The sequence below is a fragment of the Bombus terrestris genome, chromosome 13 (assembly GCF_910591885.1).
Source record: "Bombus terrestris chromosome 13, iyBomTerr1.2, whole genome shotgun sequence".
NCBI classification, from domain to species: Eukaryota; Metazoa; Arthropoda; class Insecta; order Hymenoptera; family Apidae; genus Bombus; species Bombus terrestris.
In genome coordinates this window covers 7,147,118-7,168,351 of record NC_063281.1, presented here as the reverse complement: position 1 = coordinate 7,168,351, position 21,234 = coordinate 7,147,118, and the positions used below count along the sequence as shown (strand labels likewise).

General features: G+C 38.5%; 1 protein-coding gene and 2 long non-coding RNA genes across 17 annotated transcripts in view; 2 read left to right on the top strand and 1 right to left on the bottom strand.

Annotated features, from left to right (window-relative positions):
• Positions 1-18,234, top strand: part of LOC100645298 (homeotic protein distal-less) — a 113,296-nt gene extending 95,062 nt beyond the window's left edge. For all 4 annotated transcript variants that reach the window (XM_048411321.1, XM_048411320.1, XM_048411323.1 and 1 more), the window contains exon 5: positions 15,907-18,234. In XM_048411321.1, the coding sequence (XP_048267278.1) occupies positions 15,907-16,075 (169 nt within the window). In that variant the 3' untranslated portion in view covers positions 16,076-18,234. The remainder of the gene's footprint in view (positions 1-15,906) is intronic.
• LOC125386188 lies at positions 2,495-9,288 on the top strand. Its single transcript, XR_007226142.1, has 2 exons — positions 2,495-5,659; positions 6,755-9,288. It is a non-coding gene; the product is annotated as an uncharacterized LOC125386188 (long non-coding RNA).
• LOC105666383 overlaps positions 15,657-21,234 on the bottom strand; it is a 77,462-nt gene continuing 71,884 nt past the window's right edge. For 11 of the 12 annotated variants that reach the window (XR_007226129.1, XR_007226130.1, XR_007226131.1 and 8 more), the window contains 2 exons: positions 19,266-19,598; positions 15,657-18,616 (listed from right to left, as the gene is read on the bottom strand). This is a non-coding gene — a long non-coding RNA (uncharacterized LOC105666383). Of the gene's footprint in view, positions 18,617-19,265; positions 19,599-20,033; positions 21,139-21,234 lie in introns of those variants that run through there. The other variant, XR_007226136.1, reaches the window with a different exon arrangement.

Genomic DNA, 21,234 nt, shown 5'->3' with positions numbered 1-21,234 from the left:
TAAGGATTGTGATTACGCGTAACTTCTAACTTCTAACATACTCGCTTATACGTCACTGAGATTCTCAGCCATATTTGCATCAAACGTAAGAATTTCAAAGGAAAATAATCGTAAATAACCCAAGAAACGTAACAAAATTAACAATAAAAACAAGAATGCTCGCGTTTCTTTCTCTAATATTTATGATCATCCAAAGCTCAAAACTTGATCTCGAAATAAGCGAACAATGATTACATTCGTGACGCTGCTGTTCGCGCGGTCGCAAGCCAAAACTCGTCCACCATCCGCAGAAAGAACGAATCGATCTGACGTCTGTTATTATCCGTTCGGCTGATCGTAATAATCGTGACGAAGCTTAATAAGCCAATTAGCTATTCGATGATTAAATCGTACGCTTATCTGGATATTGATTTTCCTCGAGACAAAGGCCATTCTTCCCGACAAAAGCGGCCATGTTCCGCAGGCACTCAGTCGTTTGCTACGCGCGACTACGCTTGCTCGTCCGTGCGGGACCACCGGCAGAAAAAGGTGTACCGATGTCTCGATGAATGCGGTGTGCGCGCCTCTGCCGCGGTTTCCAAACGTAAACTTATACTCGGTGAAAAGGTAGACAGAGAGCGAAAAAAAAGGGAAGCAAAGGGAGGAGAGAAGGAGGAAAAGAAGAGAGGAGAAAGCGCGAGGAAAAGAAAGAAGGAAAGAGATAGGCAACCGTGGCACGACAATGCAGCGGCATAAAGTCTCAGAAGACGCACAGGGAAACCTCGCAAACGGGGGACAAAAACCTATAATGGACACAATGGTCGATGGATCTCGACTGTGGGCCTTCGACTGGAAGGCGCCGGTATTCATTGTGGTGTACCTTCGAAAAGATTATGTCGAGTAGATGTTTGCCTCTTTTCGTTTTTCCAGTTACCACTACGTGCTGTTTTATTCACCATGATCGTTGGAATTTCAAAATTCATCGGCTCATTCTTCCCTCGAAAATTGTGCACTTACGCTAAAGATAATAGTCCTCTTGAGAAAATTTGTTTATTCTCGTCGCATTTACAGTAGATTGGTTTCGACCGGCTGGGTTCATTTTCGAGAGATTCAATCGGTGCACACCGTAGATTCTGAACTAACCTGTACCTATATCAGGTCTAACGAGTTCATTGCATGTATGCCACGTTATCACATTATGTTAACCACTTTGCCAGCCTTTCGATTCTGTCCTAGTATCTTGCTTTATCATCTACACGATAAAATGAATTTATAGCGACACATTTCACGGATCGAATTTACATTCGACAAATAGCAGCGCACAATTAACGACGACTAATCGACCCTACGAGATTAGACCTTTCTACGCATATATATAGAACGATAACGCGGTAAAAGTAATACGACTAATTACAGTTTTATTCGCCATCGAAGTTCGTTAAACTAACGAAGAGGAGAACGAGAGGGGGAGAGATGATACACGTCAATCGTTAACAACTGCTTCCGTCTAATCAAATTCGTGTTGAAGATCGTGTTCTAGACAAACACGGTCGAAGCAAGCCTTTGTATAAACCAGCTCGTTTAATTCAACTTCCCTCAACATCCCCTTATTCTATTACTCAAGGCCTACCAGCCGCCTCCCTTCTCTTCTTCCACCTCTTTAATTGCATTCTCGAAGATGAGATCCGAATCTAGAATGGAGAACAAACAGGAGGCGAGCAGAAAATTAAACTATTAAAGTGCTCGAGAACTTAAGTATCGCGCATCACGATCATCTTGGTTTCTACGGAACGTAGGTGAGCGAGAGGAACGCGCGGACTTCGTGTAGTTTCCCTTTTATCGTGGCCACAGATCGCGCCACCCTAGCTAACTAGATTGCTCGATTTCGGATAATTAGCATTTTAATCGTGTCGAATTTTTTTGGTCGAGCGCAGTATAAATGAAATTCATATCAGAAATAATTCAATCATTTGTAAAAAAAAGAAATGAAAGTAAAAGAGAAGAATAGAGTCACCTCGTGGTAATCTAAAATTTAATAAGAAATTCAATAACTCCAGAGGATGGATCGAAATTCAGAAAGATAATAATTTATTTGTAGCGGGAGCGACTCATAGTGTTGTTTTTCCTCGCCACATTGACTCAGCCTTGACGCAGAAATTTAATGATAAACAAATTTCAAATTTTTCGACTTTTCCCCGACCAGTATAAATAAACGGATGTGGTCGCGAACGGACAGTACATATCGAATATCTGAGTATTTATCGAGTTACGCGACGTACATTAACGAGTATTTATTATTTATTCTGCGATTTATACTTTGTACTAACGACTTACGTACGTTAATTTATTATTTTAAATATATTTGGCTGTTACAACAACGAGCAATCTCGTCCTTTAAACCTCACGTACTAACTATTCTCCACATATTAATCCATAGTACCTTAAAATTAGACGTTCCAAAGTTTGATTATTTTCCTAATATTTCTAAAGTAATCGTAATATTTATTGCGACAACTATAAACTATTCCACGTGTCACTATTAATAATAATTAAAAAAATGATTTTCAAATTTATCTTTAATATTCTAAAGTTTACTATTATAGTATACAAATCCTGACATTTTTCAGCCGCTTAAATGGCTAAACTTATCTCTATGTGCTTCTCGGATAGATAAACTGTTCGGCCTCGTATAGTTGTTATCGTTTAAGATTGTAATTCAGTCGATCAAGTAACATCGAAGATAAAGGAAAGAGATAATAACATCGATGATAAACGTGATACAAGTATAGACACGTGTAATACTCGTTGATAGAGGATATAACGGAGTAGGAAAAGGAATTAGTATCGTGCAGGGGTCAGGAAGAACAAGCTACGACTTGCTAAGACGGCGGACGATATCGAATAAACAAACGAACGAGTGGGAGGCGGAGGAAGTGGCGGATATTAAGGTCTTCGTGACGGAACTTGCCTCGTATTATAGCGAGCTAAGTGAGGAGGTCTCCTCGTCTGGTCGAACTAATTCTATTACTTCGTCCCTTCCTTCCACCACCATACGTCGCTTCTATCTAACCGTGGATCATCGCTGTTAGACCATTCTCTTTCGCTAGATTGTCTTTGGGACAATGTAGCATCGTAACAACCTCGGTGACAAGCTACTGATAAATGTGTCCTTCGTTTCAATTTTTGTTCTCGGCGATTCCATTACGAAAGGGTTGCGGTTGAACTATGAACTTTGACAAATTCTCCCTTATTAGTGCGATATACAGATTTAGAAAAGTTTCTAGCAAATTTGTGATAAGAAACTGAGATATTTAGAAATCTAAACCCGCTTCAATCTTTGTCCTGCGGATTTTATTACGAAAGGGATATGGCTGAACTATGAACTTTAAATAACTTCTGCCACTTCAACTTGCTTATCACGATACAGAAATTCAACAGTAAAGTGAAGAAATTTCGGAATTTAACGTGATATGAAATTAAGAAATTATCAAATCTAAATATCTAACGTGATCTAACGTATCCAACGTATCAAATTTAGAAACTTGGAAATTTAAATACCTAATGGTGATACATAAAAAAGTTGCGATATCGCGTATGAGATAAAATTTTCGACCGAAGACACACGAACAGCACCAATGTGTGGAATTAATCGTGATCAAAGTTCGAATTCGATGACCGAAAGTCTACAAGGGAGAACCAGAAAGGGTGACGACGGGCAGAAAAAGAGGAAAAGTTAGGGGAGGAAAGTTAGAGGTGGTCGAAGCAAGAGGTGGTCAGGTTGGGGTGCCAATTTGCGATTCCACGCAGCAAGAAGGGCGTGGCGGGCTCGCGCATAGGGTGGCTCGCTCGTTTGCGCGACATTGTCGGGCAACCCTAACCTTCTGGCTGCCCCTGCCATCTTTCTCTCGACGAACCTCGTTCGCGTTAATCTCATAATTCTCTTATGTGGATGAAAACCAATGAGTTCGGCCTTGAAGGCCGCAGCTCGAGAAAACGATGTTTATGAACCAAATGAAAGCGACAGTGTTGCTTTTGCGATGATACAGAACCTTCGAGATTATGGGAACACGCGTAATTGATTATTGAAATCTCATTAAAATATATTAATGGATATGTGGTTGAGAATTATCCATTTTATTAGATGATTCTATCGTGAGATCGTTAGATTTCGTTCATAAAAGAACCGCTAATTGCTTCGCTTTATTTTTATTTATACAAGAAAAGAATTTATAGTCGAGTGTTAGTCTTTCTTCGTTAACGTATAACATTAATTTGTAATGAGATGTTCGTCTTCAAATTTCTCATACATCTTTCTTCCACGTGTTAAATGCTCTATGCTCACGTATTAATTTACAAATGAGCATATTGCATAAACTTCTTTCTTAAACGATTAGCTGCTACATATTCTGCAACACTTTGTATAAATATTACTTCCAATGCATTAATAATAATTCATAAGGAAGAAATTATAACGTCTATTTCTTGAATTTGACGTACATTGATTCATCAAGGACCGACGTTACGTTAATGTGATATTTCTTTCGCAATTTTTTTTATTAGATAATTGATATTAATCTGTATATTAATACCGTAGGTGTAAAAAAAGAATCGCGATTCCTTATATTATTTCTTTTCTTACTTAGATCCTACAATTTCCTGAATAACAAATTTAACTACTTTTTTCTAAAGTGTACAAATATTTTTTACATTACATACATTTTTACATAGTCGATAATGGACTAATGGATAAATGGATAAATGGATGAATCGATCAATAATATGGCACCTCTATCATTTCTTTCTTAATAATTTCGATTAAGTTTAATCCGATCTATTTCATAACGCCTGAAACAAACGTAATCGATCGGGATTATCAAATATCAAGCATTGTCAAATCGTTTACAAAGAGAGCGTAGCGCCGCCGTTAGTGTACTATAACATAACGGCTTTAAACGTCGAACTGTTGCGTCGCCTTCTGGACATCCAGCTGGCGAAGTTGCATAGCGCAGAGGCACAAAGGTCGAAAGGAAATGAACGCAGAACTCCGCCCAACGGATCGTTTGTCTCGCAAGGGGTTGAAGCCACGTGGCAGAAAGACGCACGCGTCCTTGGTAAATCAAATAAACGCGACAAAACGAGAACTTGACATAATCTAACAATCGGTCGGGGACGCTTGTTGCATCATGTTTTCGCTTTCGAGATGACACAATAACCAAGACGAATTTACATGGAAATGGTAGTGCTTATTACATACCTGGAAACGGTGTGACCGTGCCCATATGAATATTCAATACGAAATTAAACGGGTAGACGACGTTTCGCACATATTAAATAACATGAAGCAAGACAAATGAAAAAAGAAAAAGATGGATGCCGGATGCATGCAGCAATTAAATGCTTCAACGCAAAACGAGCAGTTTCTTTTAAATTGGAAAAAAGCGAGACCGACAGCTCAAAGTGCACGCAGTTTTCAAACAATCTTGGTCACTCGAGATACATATGTGTGTAAATAAAACACAGGAAGAATATCGAAGATAGTCGATATCTACGAAATAGTAAATAATTTGCTAAAGATAGAAATAAAACTGTATTGCGTTTAATAATATTACATCACACTTACCGGTAGGACGAACGTAGGAAGGCATCGTATGTAATTGTGGCCATTGCTTCAAGAATCGGCGTGAAAATAATAGTTTGGTCCCTCTTGGATAGATCATGATTTCTAGTCAATCCTCAAATATTCGCGATTAAAGGAATCACTACCAATACACACGCGATTTAAACGAAATAACGAATGGAATAGGCGAAATAATGTAACGAGATAAAGTTATGTAATACGCGATTGAGATTCCCGAAATTTCGACGCGCAACAACGCGATGTTATCGTCCAGACGGTCGACACGAAATGCGCACGAAATAGTGGTCGTTTGTTTGGATTTTGCGTTTTCCTTGCCGGAGTCATTCAAATTCGATGTTATGATTCTTCGATTACCTCCACGTGTGTGTACATAGTTTGATTTGAATACAACATTGTTAATTATAATGATAATAATCCTGACGCGACCAATTAACATAATAGATTGTTTATTCAAAATTTTCTAACGAGATATTTCGCGTGTTAATAAAATCGCGTGAAATATTTTATCTATAATATTTTATCTATGTATTGTATAGCCTTGCATAAACGACATTACGATAACGAAATGTCTCAGCTATCCAAAATCGCGAGAGAGTTGACATAAAAATTATTACAAATCGGGAATCTCATTTTTAGTATGAACAGATCAGAGATACGAATATATTGCTTATCATGATGTATAAGAAAAGTTATAATGTTGCAAAAATGTACATAGTAATAATTACTCATGAAAAAAGAAATGGTTGCTCTGTCACGGAAGGTAAACGGCGAAAAATAAAATTATGTCAGATGAATCGGTACAACGCGCTGAGTATATCGGATAAATTGGTTTTTATTGATCCCCACTGTTCACGGCGACGAGTTATGCGCATGGTGATCGTTAAGGTGATTAAGAAATCACGTGCCATTAACGCTCATTAAGGAGCCAGAGCTAATCCCGGTGTATCAAGCCTCAGTCTCCTCCTTGTTTCCTGTACTCCTTCGTCGCGTGCATTTTTGCTTTTCCATTCTCGTAGAGCCTATAGTCCCCGCATCATAAAACAACACGATACATTCAATCGTAATCTCCTTTGCTTCTTTATCGAATCTACTGTTGGTAGCAATTCTACAATTTATGAGAGCTTGCTTCTCTTTTAGGTATATCTATGGTATGTGCTTATAGTCCAAAGAAATCAATCGAAGAGCTGAACGAAGATACAGTACAAATGTACATTTTGGAAAAATTAAATAAATATTAGGAAAATGTATTAACCATCCAACAATTCCATAAATTGAAAAGTAGTTGAAAATGATAGGTTATAACTATATATCTTGTATTCTAATGTTTATGATTAGGTATATTATGCCACTTTTATGGATGGAAGGTAGAAAGAGATAAATGGATATAAGAAATTAAATTATTTGGTCTTTGAGAAATTGAACGCTAATTACATACGTAGATAATGAAATGGAGAAATTAACGGAGACTGAAGTTGAGCGGTTTGTCTTCTGATTGTGAGAAACTCATATGGAATCTGTACTTATCTAGAAAAATGTTTTTTCATAGTAGTATCGACGTGTGATTTTTAAATATCTACGAACATATATTGCAGATTATAATACTTTGATTCTGGCATCCCTCTAAACCGCCCAATTAAAAAGAAATCTATAACACAATAATATAACCGCAAATTTTACTATTTCACATCCATTATAAATGAACTATCTACTATTTCTGAGCTTGGATGCAATTTAGAGGCACGATTAAAAAGAATCTCAAATTCCTGTAATTAAAAAATCTTCGAGTCTCGTTAAAAAGCTAAATTCTCCAAACAAAAAATCCATCCTAGAAATTTGTATGTAAGTCAGATGGAAGCGCAGAAACACGTTCACAGGTTCCTTCGAAAAAAAGTCAAGTGCGCCGAACCGATCTGTCTACGTCTTCCTTTATTCCGGGACGTTAAGAAGGGTTAAGGGGATTAGGATGAGACCAAAAGGATGGCTTCCCCAGTCCTTTTTTAAAGGCACGCTGCTTTGGAAAAAGGTAGACTCGGAGGGGCTACCTGTCGAGTAAAACCACGCAAAAATAAACAGATTTGAAGGAACGTTTATCCAGCGGAACGGTAGTCGTATAGCCGAGTGAATTTAAAAGCCATTGGACAGCGGGCGCGCGTCCGACCCTCTGACCCACTCTCGTCGAGTGGGGTCACTTTAGAAAAGGGCTGGTGACACTAATCTGACGTTAACAGGACCGCGGTAATCTTAGATCCTTATCTCGTCGACGAACAGGGACAGAATTATCGGCTGCTCGATGAGCTAAGAGCCAAAATTTCCTTCATTTCCTCTCATCGTTCCACTTACTCTCCTGCTCCAGTTTAACCCTTTTATAGGATCGTAGGGAATCGAGCGATATATAAATTAGCAGTGTCAGATTGACGGATGCATCTGTTTGTTTTTCATGCATGTTTCAAGAGGCTTGAACGTACGAGTCTATATACCGAGGGCCACTCTTTTGTCGATACTTCTTTTGTCGCACGACCGCGAACGACGTTAAGAAAGGCAACATTTCATGTATTATTCAACCGTGAGGAGAACGTGCCGTACGTTCTCGAGGTGGTCTTGAAATTTCCTTGTTCTTGGACATTTGCGCCATCCGTATAATTTTTTATTCATATTTTCTTGAGATCTCTTTTTATCGTAACGGTGTATAGAAAAATTGTTAGAATTTTTCTAAAATGACAATTAACTTGTTTTTTTATACTACAATTTATTGGTTGCTTCGCCCTCGATGAAGCGTCTAGATATAAACGAGAAGATAAATAATGTCCATATTAATGAACGTTACGAGTACATATGGTGGTCGTTGATTGTCAATTCCACGAACAAATTCGAAAGGTTTGAAGTCGTGAAGTGAACGCATTGGCTTGAGTTGTTCTATAGACTTCAAAGAAGCACCCTAAGAGTCTCTCTTGCTCCAGCTAGAGCTATCGAAGGTTGGACGATTGAAAATCGTACGTGGGTTCAAAGGAAAAAGGAAAGGAAAGCGAACGCACGATTATGCATTGAATAATTGATCGAGAAAGTTAGGCAAGTCGCCGCACTTTTTTTTGTGAATCAAATCAAAGGAAGGAAACATCGGATAAGACAATTATGTGTAATTCTGTCTCCTTTGTTATTTTTTAGCGAGCAATTGCTGTCGCACAATCGAAGAAATCATCGACGAGGCCTATTATTTCATACGGAGAATCATCTAGTCCAAAATAATATTTCATTGAAGCTATTATCTCAATCAATATGTTCTAACGGATAGAATGAGCAAAATAAAGTAGAACCTCGCAAGTAAAGATATCACGCGTATGATTTTGAACTTTAATCTGTAAAAACGCTTCGTCATTCCTTATAAAATCTTATAGGTATTAATAGAGGATTATAAAACAGTAATTAAATGCAATTAAAAACATACAGCTGTATAAGGTTGAGATAACAGAAACAAAAAACCGGTGTTGAAAAACAACAGCAAAAAATTAAATTAAACCGCAGGTTTGATAAACGGAAATAATAAATAGGTTTGATAAGCGGAATTATAAGCGGTGATAAGAAATAGAAGTGAAAGATGTATTTAAGAAATAGAACTGAAAAGCGTATGTAATAAATGGCGTTGAGCAACGTAATTAAAGTATCGTGTATGATTATACTTCTTTTTTATTCTTATCTTTTTTACCTTTCCTTATTCTTATATATATAAAGAAAATGAGAAATAGAAGATACAAAAACCCGTCAGAATATTTAATGTCGCTTCCCTTTTTATGCGAGCATCCTCACAGAAATTGTCAGCTACCTTTACGAGCAAAACTCATGTTCTTCCATTAAGTACGAAATATTCAACCGTATCCGCGCGTAAAACGCACGTACATAGCCTGTTGAAACGCAAACTCACAAATCTCCTTGAGCGAGTCGCCAGCTGGACTATTCGCGAGCACCAACGGTTCTTCGGGGCGCTTGTAAATGCGAAAAACGCCTCGAGGCCAGTGCCGGCATCGGCGAGTTCACGCCCCCGGTGTCTCGGACACAATCGCGATCGAGAGGAGGGTTAAAAAAGAGAAAAAAAAGCGTGCGCGATGAAAAAGCCGACCGGTGTTAGAGTGCAGGGGTACTTTACAATGTGGGAGGACTTGGTGCTCACTCCCCCCTCTTCCACCCCCCACAGTAAGTTTTTTTCACCCCGACGTTCCTCCCTCCTTTCTCTTTCTGTCCTTTCTCTTTCTTTCGGTTTCGCCTGCAACCCCCGACTGTAAGTCGGCCTCTTGTACCGGGTGCTTCCGGTGTAATTGGATATCGTCGTTCGCATTGACATTAATTTCTAAAATATTCCTGGCGACACCCTCTCTCGCGCCACGCCTATCAAAAATGTTTTCAACTTCTTTCCTCCAACGTCTATGAACGTTTTTCTTTAACTCGACTCTTAGTCCAAATGATTCATTCGTAGCTTTCAATAGAAATTTTATAGATCTATCACGGTGTATTTTGGAGATTCGAATAATTTTTATTAAAATTTACGAACAAAGGCCTTCGTTGCGTTGAACAATTCTTCGTGTATCCTTCATTTTGATTTCTACGAGCTATACAAGTTTCATACGTATACAGGTATCTTATGGCCAAAGGTAGTTCTAGCGTTAAAATAATTCTATCGTCTTTTATTTTCCAACACCTGGCTATCGTACGCGTCAAACTGATGGATATCGGATTTCGAATGTAAACAATGTATTTTCATTAAAACAAACGTTCAGTTTATATTGAGACACAATTATAATCAATCGTGTCTACTATATTTATTCTAGAAAATATATTATAAATTGCTAGTTTTAAAAATACAGAAAGTTAAGAGGATCGAATACCATCGTCTTCCCTTCGAAATACCTGTTCAAAAGGTGTCGATATATCTTTGCAAATAAGATTCATTACCAGAATCAATAAAAACACGTCTGCAACATACCGTCACCAACATCTGGTATCGAAGAGTTTTATAACAAGTATACGTTACACGTGTTGCCTCGTACCCCTATCTCGCGACATCCTTTGAAACTTCGTACAAATGGTTTACATTCGATACACCCGGTCAAGCCTATAAGACTATGCAAGATAACGCCGTCAGGCTGCCTGGACGTAAAACGTGTTGTATAAACACTGATACTATCGGTGAATCGGGCATTAACGTTCGTATGTCCACAGGCCGTACGAGCATCTCCCTTGTACCACCATGATAACAAAACTGTCGGAAGTATACGGCGGCGGATCACCGTTTTAACCTATCATCGACTCCGATTTCAGGGTTCGGGTGGCACGCGTCAACCCTCTTCTACGCCGCGCCCTTCGACCTTTGTGTTACGGCACACGCATCGCGCGTTTTATTTCACAAGCTGTTATTTTCGAATTTGGAGGGCAAGGAGATTAGCGCGGCTTCGAGCTTATTAATGTGCTATAACAAAAGAATTTGACGAAATTCATCCTCCTTCGTGGCTCCTATTTGGGGATGTTTCCCAGATTGCGTATTTATTGTAAAGTCTTCTATAGGTTATAGGAATAGTTATACTGTTGTTTTTTTTTTTTTTATTTGTCGTGCCTTTATGTCTAATGTTGGTTAAAATTTGTTTCTATATCGTTTTTGGAATATGAAGCGAAAAATGTAAGTAGTTGAAAACTTTTGCATTATGCGTTATTTATCGGATGCTTGGAATCATTACGTGATTCTATGGAATCTAATAACTTAAAGAAGTAGATGAGTTCAGAATTTCATTAGCCCGGATAATTATGGTATTAAAAATCTATCGAATTAAACAAAATTAATGCGTAATATCGAACGAAGCATTAATTTAAAGAAATTAAAGAAAAAAGAATGACATTCGATATAATTAAAAATAGAAGAATGTACCCAATTTCTTTTTCTGCAATTAGTATCTAGCGTACAAAGATACTTGTATACATATATTGAAAGTGTATCAAATACTGGTCACGCTCGTAATTAAAATTCCCGTCACACACGAGCGCCATTACGCGTGTTTTGTCGAGCTCATTTCGACATGCTCGACCAAACAAGGGAACGAAGCTCGCGGTTATTACCTTATCAAAATAAAAAACGATCCCACGGATGATTCCTCTTATTTCATTATCCCAATAAATACCGGGAACGTGGCAACGTGTTTCTCGAAATACGAGGAACGCGACCGAAGACGGGACAATGTTTAATATTCAGTTGTCGGAAATTCATTAAAGTGGTAGGAACACGCGGAGGCATTAAATTCGGCATATCTCGAAAGGGTTAATTGCTACAAAACAGCGCGCAAGCTTCTTTTCACAGGATCCAAGCTAATGGGGAAGGACAAACGTAAAACGGCACACAGCGAAAACGAGAGTAGCGCACGCGACTCGAATGTAATTGATGCGTGGTTCCGTTTGCAGAAACCAAACTCGATGACTCTGCTAGTAACGACGATCCGTTCATACCATAATACGCTTAATGAGGACCCGTTAATTACGCTAATGAATCCCAGAATCCCATCAGCTTATACCTTCGCAAGCTGGAGTCGCGCCTGCTGCACCATCCATCCACGTTATCTTATTGGCCATTCTCATTATAAATATTCCAGACTTGGACGTTATTCGAGTAAAATGTTTGAAAAATGAACGATTAAATTTTCTATTACTTAGTTATAAAACGAAATAACTTTGTTTGGAATTTTCTTGCGAAGTGTAATGCGTTTCTTGAAGCTATAATTCAAATAGTTTTTGATTCTGTTGTTTCAATATTATCAACTGTGTTAGATGTATTTAGATAAATATTAGACAAATTTAGATAAATATTACTCAAAGATGATCGAAATCAAAATAGTTTTAACAACAAATACTATAGCGGCTATATTGGTTATGGCATAAATGTATACACAATAATCTATTTAACATTCAAATTAATATTAAATTTGAAAGAAGTTGACTAAAATAGAAAATTATTTGAAGACGTTTTTCTTTCATCGATTCTATTTTAGACGATTTTGGAACGATTCATTAATATATTTGTTCTTGTTTCAAATAAAATTTTTCCCAGCCTGTTATGTTACAATTCTTACCTTGCTCGCTCTAAATCTAAACGGGAATCGTGAAACTCGTCCGGTTTCAACTATTCCTCTTCGACTACTTTATATCCCTCTCTTCATTTCCAGCGATTGCATCTTTGCTTTCTCTGTGGTTTTCTTGTTGCAAGACGTACACAGTCGAGAAGTTCAAGAGGGTGATTGTCTCGTCAGTTTGCTTTCCGTTATTTCGTATCGCGATCTAACGAGGACGACCGCAAGTCGAGCGTAATTAGATGATCGACCAGTTTAATAACACGGCGAATCTTCTTCTCTACTTCCCTTCCTTGTTGCTTGACATCGCGCCACGCATTTTGCTCTTGCCGGGTTGGTTATCAGTTAGCCGAGATTCCACGGAATCACCTTCGTGACCGTGCAGCTAAATGCTCGTCGTTAGGGCGACCGTTGATTGAAGTTATGGCAAAGCAATTTCGATAGAAAGACTCTAGAAAGAGTATTCGAATAAACCACTATATCAATGGGTATCGAATGGAACACTTTCGGTTTCCTTGATTTCCTTCTTCCATCACTTTCTCAATGAACGCCTTTGTGTTGTCCTTTATGATTTCATCAGAATTACAAGTGTAAAATGAAGTTCGAGTTTGTGACAGAGGAAACATAATGGAATTGGAAGTTCAAAGAAAATAATCCATTAAAGGGAATCGTATATACTCTCTGAATGAAATTGACTTTGGAAATGAGGAAAATGATTTTCTGTCTCCTTGACAGAAGTAATAGTGTTACTTAACATACCAAGAATTCTTTACTAACACTGACAGAACGGCGCTAAAGGAAAAGAGAATTTGTATTATTGTATCTCTCTCGTAACAGTGTTTTCATTGAACTAAAGATGAATTATTCTAAGCTCCGCGCCAAGTTTCCTTTTTAACACGAATACGATGACAATAGAAAATTTGTTCTGCTCTATTTGTAGATAAGATACGATGCACCGAAATTCAGATTAGTTGTGTGGAACAGGAGATTTAATTTGTTAAAATACTGAAATAAATGTCGAGCACGGTAGGGTTAAATTTACGTCGCTGGCGGACGTACAAGAATATCGACAACAGTCGAACAACATTCCTAAAAGTCAGAATCCACTGGCCGAGCTGAAGAAAAGAAGGAAACGCGGTGATACAGACGCACGAGATGCCATGTACGAGCGTATCGTGCAGAAATGACAATGGCCGAAAGGCAAATTGCGTCTGCGTGGCTGGCACGAAAAGCCAAGCAGCAACCTTGAAAGACCTCGCGAGTTCCTTCGGTAACGTGGGATAGAGGTGAGAGTAAAAGAAGACGAACGAATACGTACGATGTGTGCAGCAGAATGCACGCTAGAATTTTTCCCTTCGCATTCCTTCTCATACTCGTGCCTGCCATTCGTTTCTTTGCCTGTCCCTACCCTCTCCCCTGTCTGACCAAATGAAAAATGGTCACGAAATTTCCTGCACTCGCCCGTCTTATTCGACCACGTGTAGAACTAGCATGGAAAAATCGATCGATGAGGCGTTAAGTAACCGTGTCCTTGTTAGATTCTTGAGAAAAATCCGCTCGTTCTCGGGAAAACCGTCTCCTGTGATTTCATCTCTTACGCAACTACCATCCTTTTTTCTCTTTTCCATAGACTGCGCGTTGTTACTCCGAACATTAACTATACATATACATATGAATCTGTGTGTTGATGCGTTTACCCGTGGGCTCTTTTATTATAATCGATTTCCTTAGTGTATCGAGCATGGACTAAGAGGACAAACAGGCTGACAATGATGGATTAGAATTCCAGAACCCGATGAAGTAATTACAAAGACTCGGCGTGCTTTACCAGAGACGTAAATTATCGTTGATTGATATTTTCGACGTGTTTACGAACGATATTCCTTCTTTTACACGTTTCGTTGTCCGATAGAGAATTATGGTACGGGACCACGTTCAAGGATGGAAATAACACTTATGTATCGCCGATACAGTCGGATCACTTTTAAATACAAACTCGTTTTACGTACCTAGTAATCAAGACGCGACTCACGGTAACTCGTTACTATTCGATCACCCAGTATTATCGCGTGGTGTGACCATCAATTGCGTGGGTTTGCGTCTTTACAGGCCGCTTCCGACCTTCGTAACAATTAGCCGCAATTAAAGTCGCCGCGGCAAAGGCCGTACGCTGGTTGTCTTAATTTCTGAATGAACTTCCTGACATCCAGTACGAGCTGGGTCGATATTTTCTCGAACTCGAACGACGAAAGGGTGCTTAGGGAATCGATTAATCGTCCAACATTATCGACAGTGTAAAATATCACAGGATTCTATACGAATTTAGAGAACTTCTATTCTTTCTCACCTAAGTAGTATTTCTTGTTGTTTCAAAGAACTGCTCAGGATGCTAATGGGGTATTCGCTCATCGATTTTTACCTTTCCTTCAACTACGACATAAAACGGAGCGGAATTTTTAATTTAAGTAACTGTAGCATAGTTCTTACATTTATATTTGCTTTACAAAAATAATACATGTCGCGATTATAATCTTGTTTTGTATTGCTACTTGAAGATTCTAATATTACGGAATGAGTGAACTTCTTTCATTGCTAGAAGAAGGATCTCAAAATATCGTCAAGTATCTGTATATTAAATATCAAATAACTTTTTAGGATCGCGAAGATCTGGGTAATTTAACAGATAGACGTAAAATTCTTTTCACAAACATTTTGAAAAATAACCCAAAAATAACTCATACAATTCATTACACAGATATAGATGTAATGCAATATGTACTTCAATATTTGCGATGAATATTGTACACCACGTATTCAATGAAGGAATTGCATTAGTTCACTCAACTGATCGTTGTTTATTTAACTATTGTATTAATTCATATAACTGTTTGTTTCTTACGTTCCAATCGAAATGAATGATATGACAGTCAGACCAAAACGAATAAATATTTGTATTTTATTTGACAATTATAAATTCCATCTACATTAACAAAAATAAACATTCTCTACCCTATTTCTGTAAGTTTAATTCAAACATTGAGTCCAGAGTATAAATAAAAACATCGTTCAATATATACCGCAACGATGACAGAATTCTTAAAACCTTCACCACGACAGGATTATTTTAGAAGAAAAATTCATGTGAGATAATTAGTGGTTGCTCTAATTTTATTATGTATGTTAAAATTGCAGATCGATGGAGAAGGTATCCCAAGATCAGGCCTCATGCACCCTGCAGCGCGGACTTTCGAGCATCCCCTCTTTGGCGCCGCGGGAGTTCATCGGTGTACACTCTTTCCCGTGCAGTGGATATGCACGGAGTAATCCCTTTCCATTGGGACCGGTAAACATCGGCTATTGAGAAGAGCATCCGCCCTCCGTAAATCCCTGGACACGTTTAACGGGATCATTTCGAAAATCGGATTTAGCCCCATTGTCCCCACTTAAGGGGATGACACCGATCTTAGCCGCCACGGGAAGCTACTTTCGTTTGTCGATGCATACCGCAACACGCTGTGACAAGGGACGATTCAGGACATTCTTCTGGACCGTCGATCAACATATGTCCTCATTTTGATGGACCCGTCGCTCCTTTGAAACTTGATTTTGCGAGAGCAACGAAGCGAAGACGCGATGGAAGAGAGCTACCAACAAAAGAGCTTGCATTTAAACATTTGTGTTTAATTCAAAAATTTTTTTTATTTTGGGCTTTATTTTTTATTTAGCCATTTTTTTTATGGGCTGTAAATGTGTACACGTTTTAGAATATTTTCATGTATCTGCTTCGTGTTTATGGGCACGCCTTTCGTTCAAAAGCCGATTTTGTAAAAATAAATGTAAGAATAAAAGAAGGATAGGGAAGAGATTACTAGCATCTATTTTGCGATCAATCAAATGAATTAATAAAATTGAGGTAAAGTTCCGTTTTCTAATGTTCTTATCGAATACGTTTTACGTTATAATCTTTAATACTTGGAAAGTAGCCAACTAGGAAATCCACTAGAAAAGACACTATGCTATTTCATGAGTCCTGTACGCGACTGTAAACTTTGTAAATCGTTTCAACAACCAGATTAGAAGAACCAACGTAAGAAGATTTTCTTTTCTAATTTCATTACCGTATTTCCTTCGACACTTGGCAATCTTTGAATCGCGTAAAACTGATAAAAACATTGCACACAGCTCTCGACTTTGCCCGAGTAATATCACGTTATTGAACATTATTGCAGTAGATAATCGGTCAAGATAATCTCAGGAAAAAAGCAACCCCTCTCCGGGTAATTTAATCATCCATCTCCCGCTACTATTCCATTCACATCAGTAAAATGCAAATAATGCGCCTTTCGATAGATCTTACGACGATATCGAGATGTAAAATGCAACAGAGGAGAAATACTAAACACTATGAAATACTACGTTGATAGAGCGTGCAGTACGCTTTCCACAGACGCGGCTGCATACAGAGATAGGAAAAGAGTCGAGAGAGCACTTTCGAAAATCTCGTGACTCGCCTCTTCCTTGTCGTGGTAATGCCTTGTAGGTAAAAAGGAGAAACTCGTAGGAAGGGGGGAAGGATGAAAAGAGACGGCCACTGTGGCTCGTAAAAGGAAAACGGAATCGAGGGTGAGCCGTAGTGTGGCCATTTTGTCTGTTTAGTTCCACACGGAGACACCCGATGTATGGACTCCGCGGTGCGTATAATCGCTAATGCTCAACCCCCCTTATCCATCCATGGGGAGGGTTAAAGCCGAACCCCCGCTAATTTCATAGATAGCCCTCGCTCTTTCCGTGAATGAACCCCGTGAGATTTTGGAGACACCGTTGGTCCCCGATTGTCTGCTCTTGTAACACGTTGTTATCAATGCATGATAATTAATTTGCGTCTCGCTGCGAGTGACAACTCATATTTCGGGGGGTTAGGCAATATCGTCGCGAGATTTTATAGACTGGACTATGCCAGTTCGAGAATTGTGAAAGCGTTAACTAACACTTCGTAAAGACGAAGAAATTCGAGCAGTTGTAAGAAATTTGAAAGTATCTAATAGATATATTGGATTAACTTGCATGACATATGATTCAGTAAATAAAACGCGTAAAGATACGCAGATGTATAGTTAAGGGTTGAAAATAAGAATGAAATTTGAATAATGATAAAGAATTGTAAAATATTAAACTACAAATGTAATATAAAAAATAATTGGTAGCTCAAGTCCCTTTAGAAGATAAAATATGCAAGCTTCTATGTATATAAATAAGAGTCTCTTCTGTTTCTAATGATATAAGTAAAAAATTTATAATAAATGTTACCCCTCTAACACACTTCCTGTTACTGAAACACGATCACCTGTCCCTATAGTTACATTCTTCGCTGTATCAGAAATTTCTTTATTTTGAGCGATAATTTGTCTGTATTTAATCGATACACCACACGTATTAGTAGCAGTGAATGTGTTAAGAATCCTATGTACTATTTGTAACTTAATGTATAATGAATTCTGCAAATAAAGAAACTGCAACTTACCTTGAATTATTATTAATATTAGTTAAACTGTAAGAAACTGTACGAAATTGTAAATCATCTATCGCTTTGTTTACCACTCTTCTACCCTGTCAAAATCGATGTTCCCGATCAGCGATCACGAATCAGCATCATTGAATGCTTCAAGTCCCGTCGTTGAGCCATTCTGTTCCCTTTCCTTTCTCATAGCGGATCGTTGCAGCCTTTTTGCGGGCTTTTTGCGGCCTTTTGTAAGAAACACACTGACCGAAAATTCCACTTGGTCCATGTCACAGACTTCACGGTCCATTGGATCGTGAACTAGATGCTCCTTGTCGTTCGCGGAGCGGCGAACCCGAAGAATGAACTGAATTGGCCTTTTCCATTTTCGCCAACTCCCTAAGCCTGTAATACCCATTTGCCAATCGAAAACTCCTCTGGCGAACTATTCTAGTTGTATAAAAGGAAAACGTAGCCTGGATATCGACAACAGATGGATCTGTGGTATTAAACGGTAAACAAACATGTTGATCAGTCGTGTAACGTTATTTGAAGAAATATATTATGCTATTGTTCGAATCAATAAATTAATCGAATAACATTAAGTTAATGAATACGTTCTTTTTGTATATTTAATCAAATGCATATACGACGTACTAGTTCCATTATTTCAGATTTATAAAAATTACCGATTTTTAAATTGGACGATTCTTGAAATAGATCTGTTACGATTTCTTTTATAGAATAATTTATTATCAATTAAAAAATTGTTTCATTGGGACACAGAATATCTTTAACTTTCTCCACTTGTTTCAAGCGCTTCCAGGGTACCTTTTCCAAAATGAAACTCACGTAAGGAAACCATACGAATATTCTAGTTACATCAATAATGAGGTATCAATTTTTTTTTTTATGACATAGTACCCACCACTCGGGATTAAATAATATGATTTATAGCAAGTTGCTGCTTCTTTATTATATTCGACAATTAACGATAAAATAAAACACTGATAACAGTATCACATCGGAAAAGAGATATTTCATATGCACGAACCTAACAGAAAGGATGTCTGCGATAAGACGTTGGTAGGTACGATGTCTGAACACGTCGACGAGTTTTCCATCTTCCGAGCCGAAAAGACCTGAAGGCGAAGTCCCTCGGTCGATCCGTTTAGCCATCAGAGGAGTAGTAGGTATTCGTCTCTGGTCGCCGTCGGCCTCTGATTGTCCTTTATTGGGTTAAATTGAACTTCCTTCTCGTGATACGCGGCTCGCATCAACTCACTCGCTCTGAGTAGTTGCTTAGCTCTTAAACATCTGTGTAGGTACGGGGTGTTCTTGAAGTATCTCGATTTATCTTCGGCCTGCCGGAACGACGCCATTCATCCTAAAGTAGAAAGGAAAATAAAAATCTTGTCACAACTGGACATCAATTTTCAGCGATCATAATGAACATCCGACCAAATAAAAGATACAAACACGCAGCTATAAAATGTCATTTCATTAATTTTCTACGTTACAGAGACGCGCTTAGAAGAATCATTGGATCATTTTGAAAACACCTATTATTTGACACCTTTGTCAGAAATGTATATATTTTTATACAACAATTTCCTAGTTTCTCCTTAAGCTATAATACGTCGAGGATCTTTGAATTTTGGCAAGATAGAGATTAAAGGACACCCTGTAGATTGGCGGGCGGGCGAGTCATGCGAGCTTAAGAGTTAAGAGTTTGGGTTTGCGCTGCGCAACAATTCGCGAGGGGGCGAACCGCGACTCAGGAATTCAGAGCGGGTAAATACGGTGGGCGTCTTATTCTTACGTGCGGAGAACGCGAATCCCGCGACCTGTGAACCACTCTTAATATATCGTGCCATCGCGTCAAAGCCGTCGCTTTGACCAGCTTGCCTGTCCACCAAGACTCAGCCGAGTTTAACGATGTTAACAACGCCGGCATTCTACCGAAAGAGGCCTCGCTAAACTGGAACGTTCGTCTCTTATTCCGGTCCGCGCTTATTACTCTAGAATCGAACAGGATAAGCGAACACTGTTTCCTGTTACACATAGATATCGATTTTAGGTTCAACAGATCGAATCCTTAGTTTTGTCAGCAAATGAAATTCAATGAAATTTCCTGTTTAACTTTCTCGCGCGATAATCTTTCGAGCGTAGTAAATGAATATGAAAGATTGGTTAATTTTTCGATAGGAATTGTTGGCCAATGGTTGAGAATCCCTGCTTGAGGGAATCGTACTGATAAGAATGAATTATGCAGATGAATGTTGCGGCGATGTCGCCGATGTATCAAACCGCCTCAACTAGCTCATTCTCCTTCGTTATCTATTCGTTGACGAGCCCGACGTGCGCGACGTGATCGTGGACCAGAAATCCGGACTGTTCCCATGTTCCACTTATAGCATTTGGTCCAATCGCACGCGTCTGACTTTAGACGATGTCTGATAGCCCTAAAATCAACACCAGGCTCGATCCTACTGACGCAAACATCCCTATCAGCCCTGCAATTCGTCACGAATGAAAATCGCGAGGCTACATATCTAAATGAAACATGATCTATGCGCTTACGACTTTAGGTTCCACGTTTAAATTGATACTTATGGGATGTCCAGTAGATGCGGATTCGACGAATAGATAGCGAAATCCCATTCATTGACAAATTCAAAATGATCCAAATGATACCTAGGTCTTGCGGACATACGCAAATATATATTTGCGCTGGTTATCTACTTTCAGTACTTTGAACGAAAGAAATAAATTGAACAAACTGCGTGATATTTATTTAAGCAGATATTATCTGTACAAGACTAGGAACTCGAGGGACAAATAACAAACTTTCAGGCATTAACAAATGAACGGAATGACTCCTAAATGTCGTAATATATTTGGGTTGATTACTGTCAGCGATACAGATAAAAGAAATAGATAGAATAAATTACGCAATGTGCTGTCAATAATGAACGAAAAAATAAAGGAAAAATTGCTCATTTCCATTTGTTTGTGAAAGA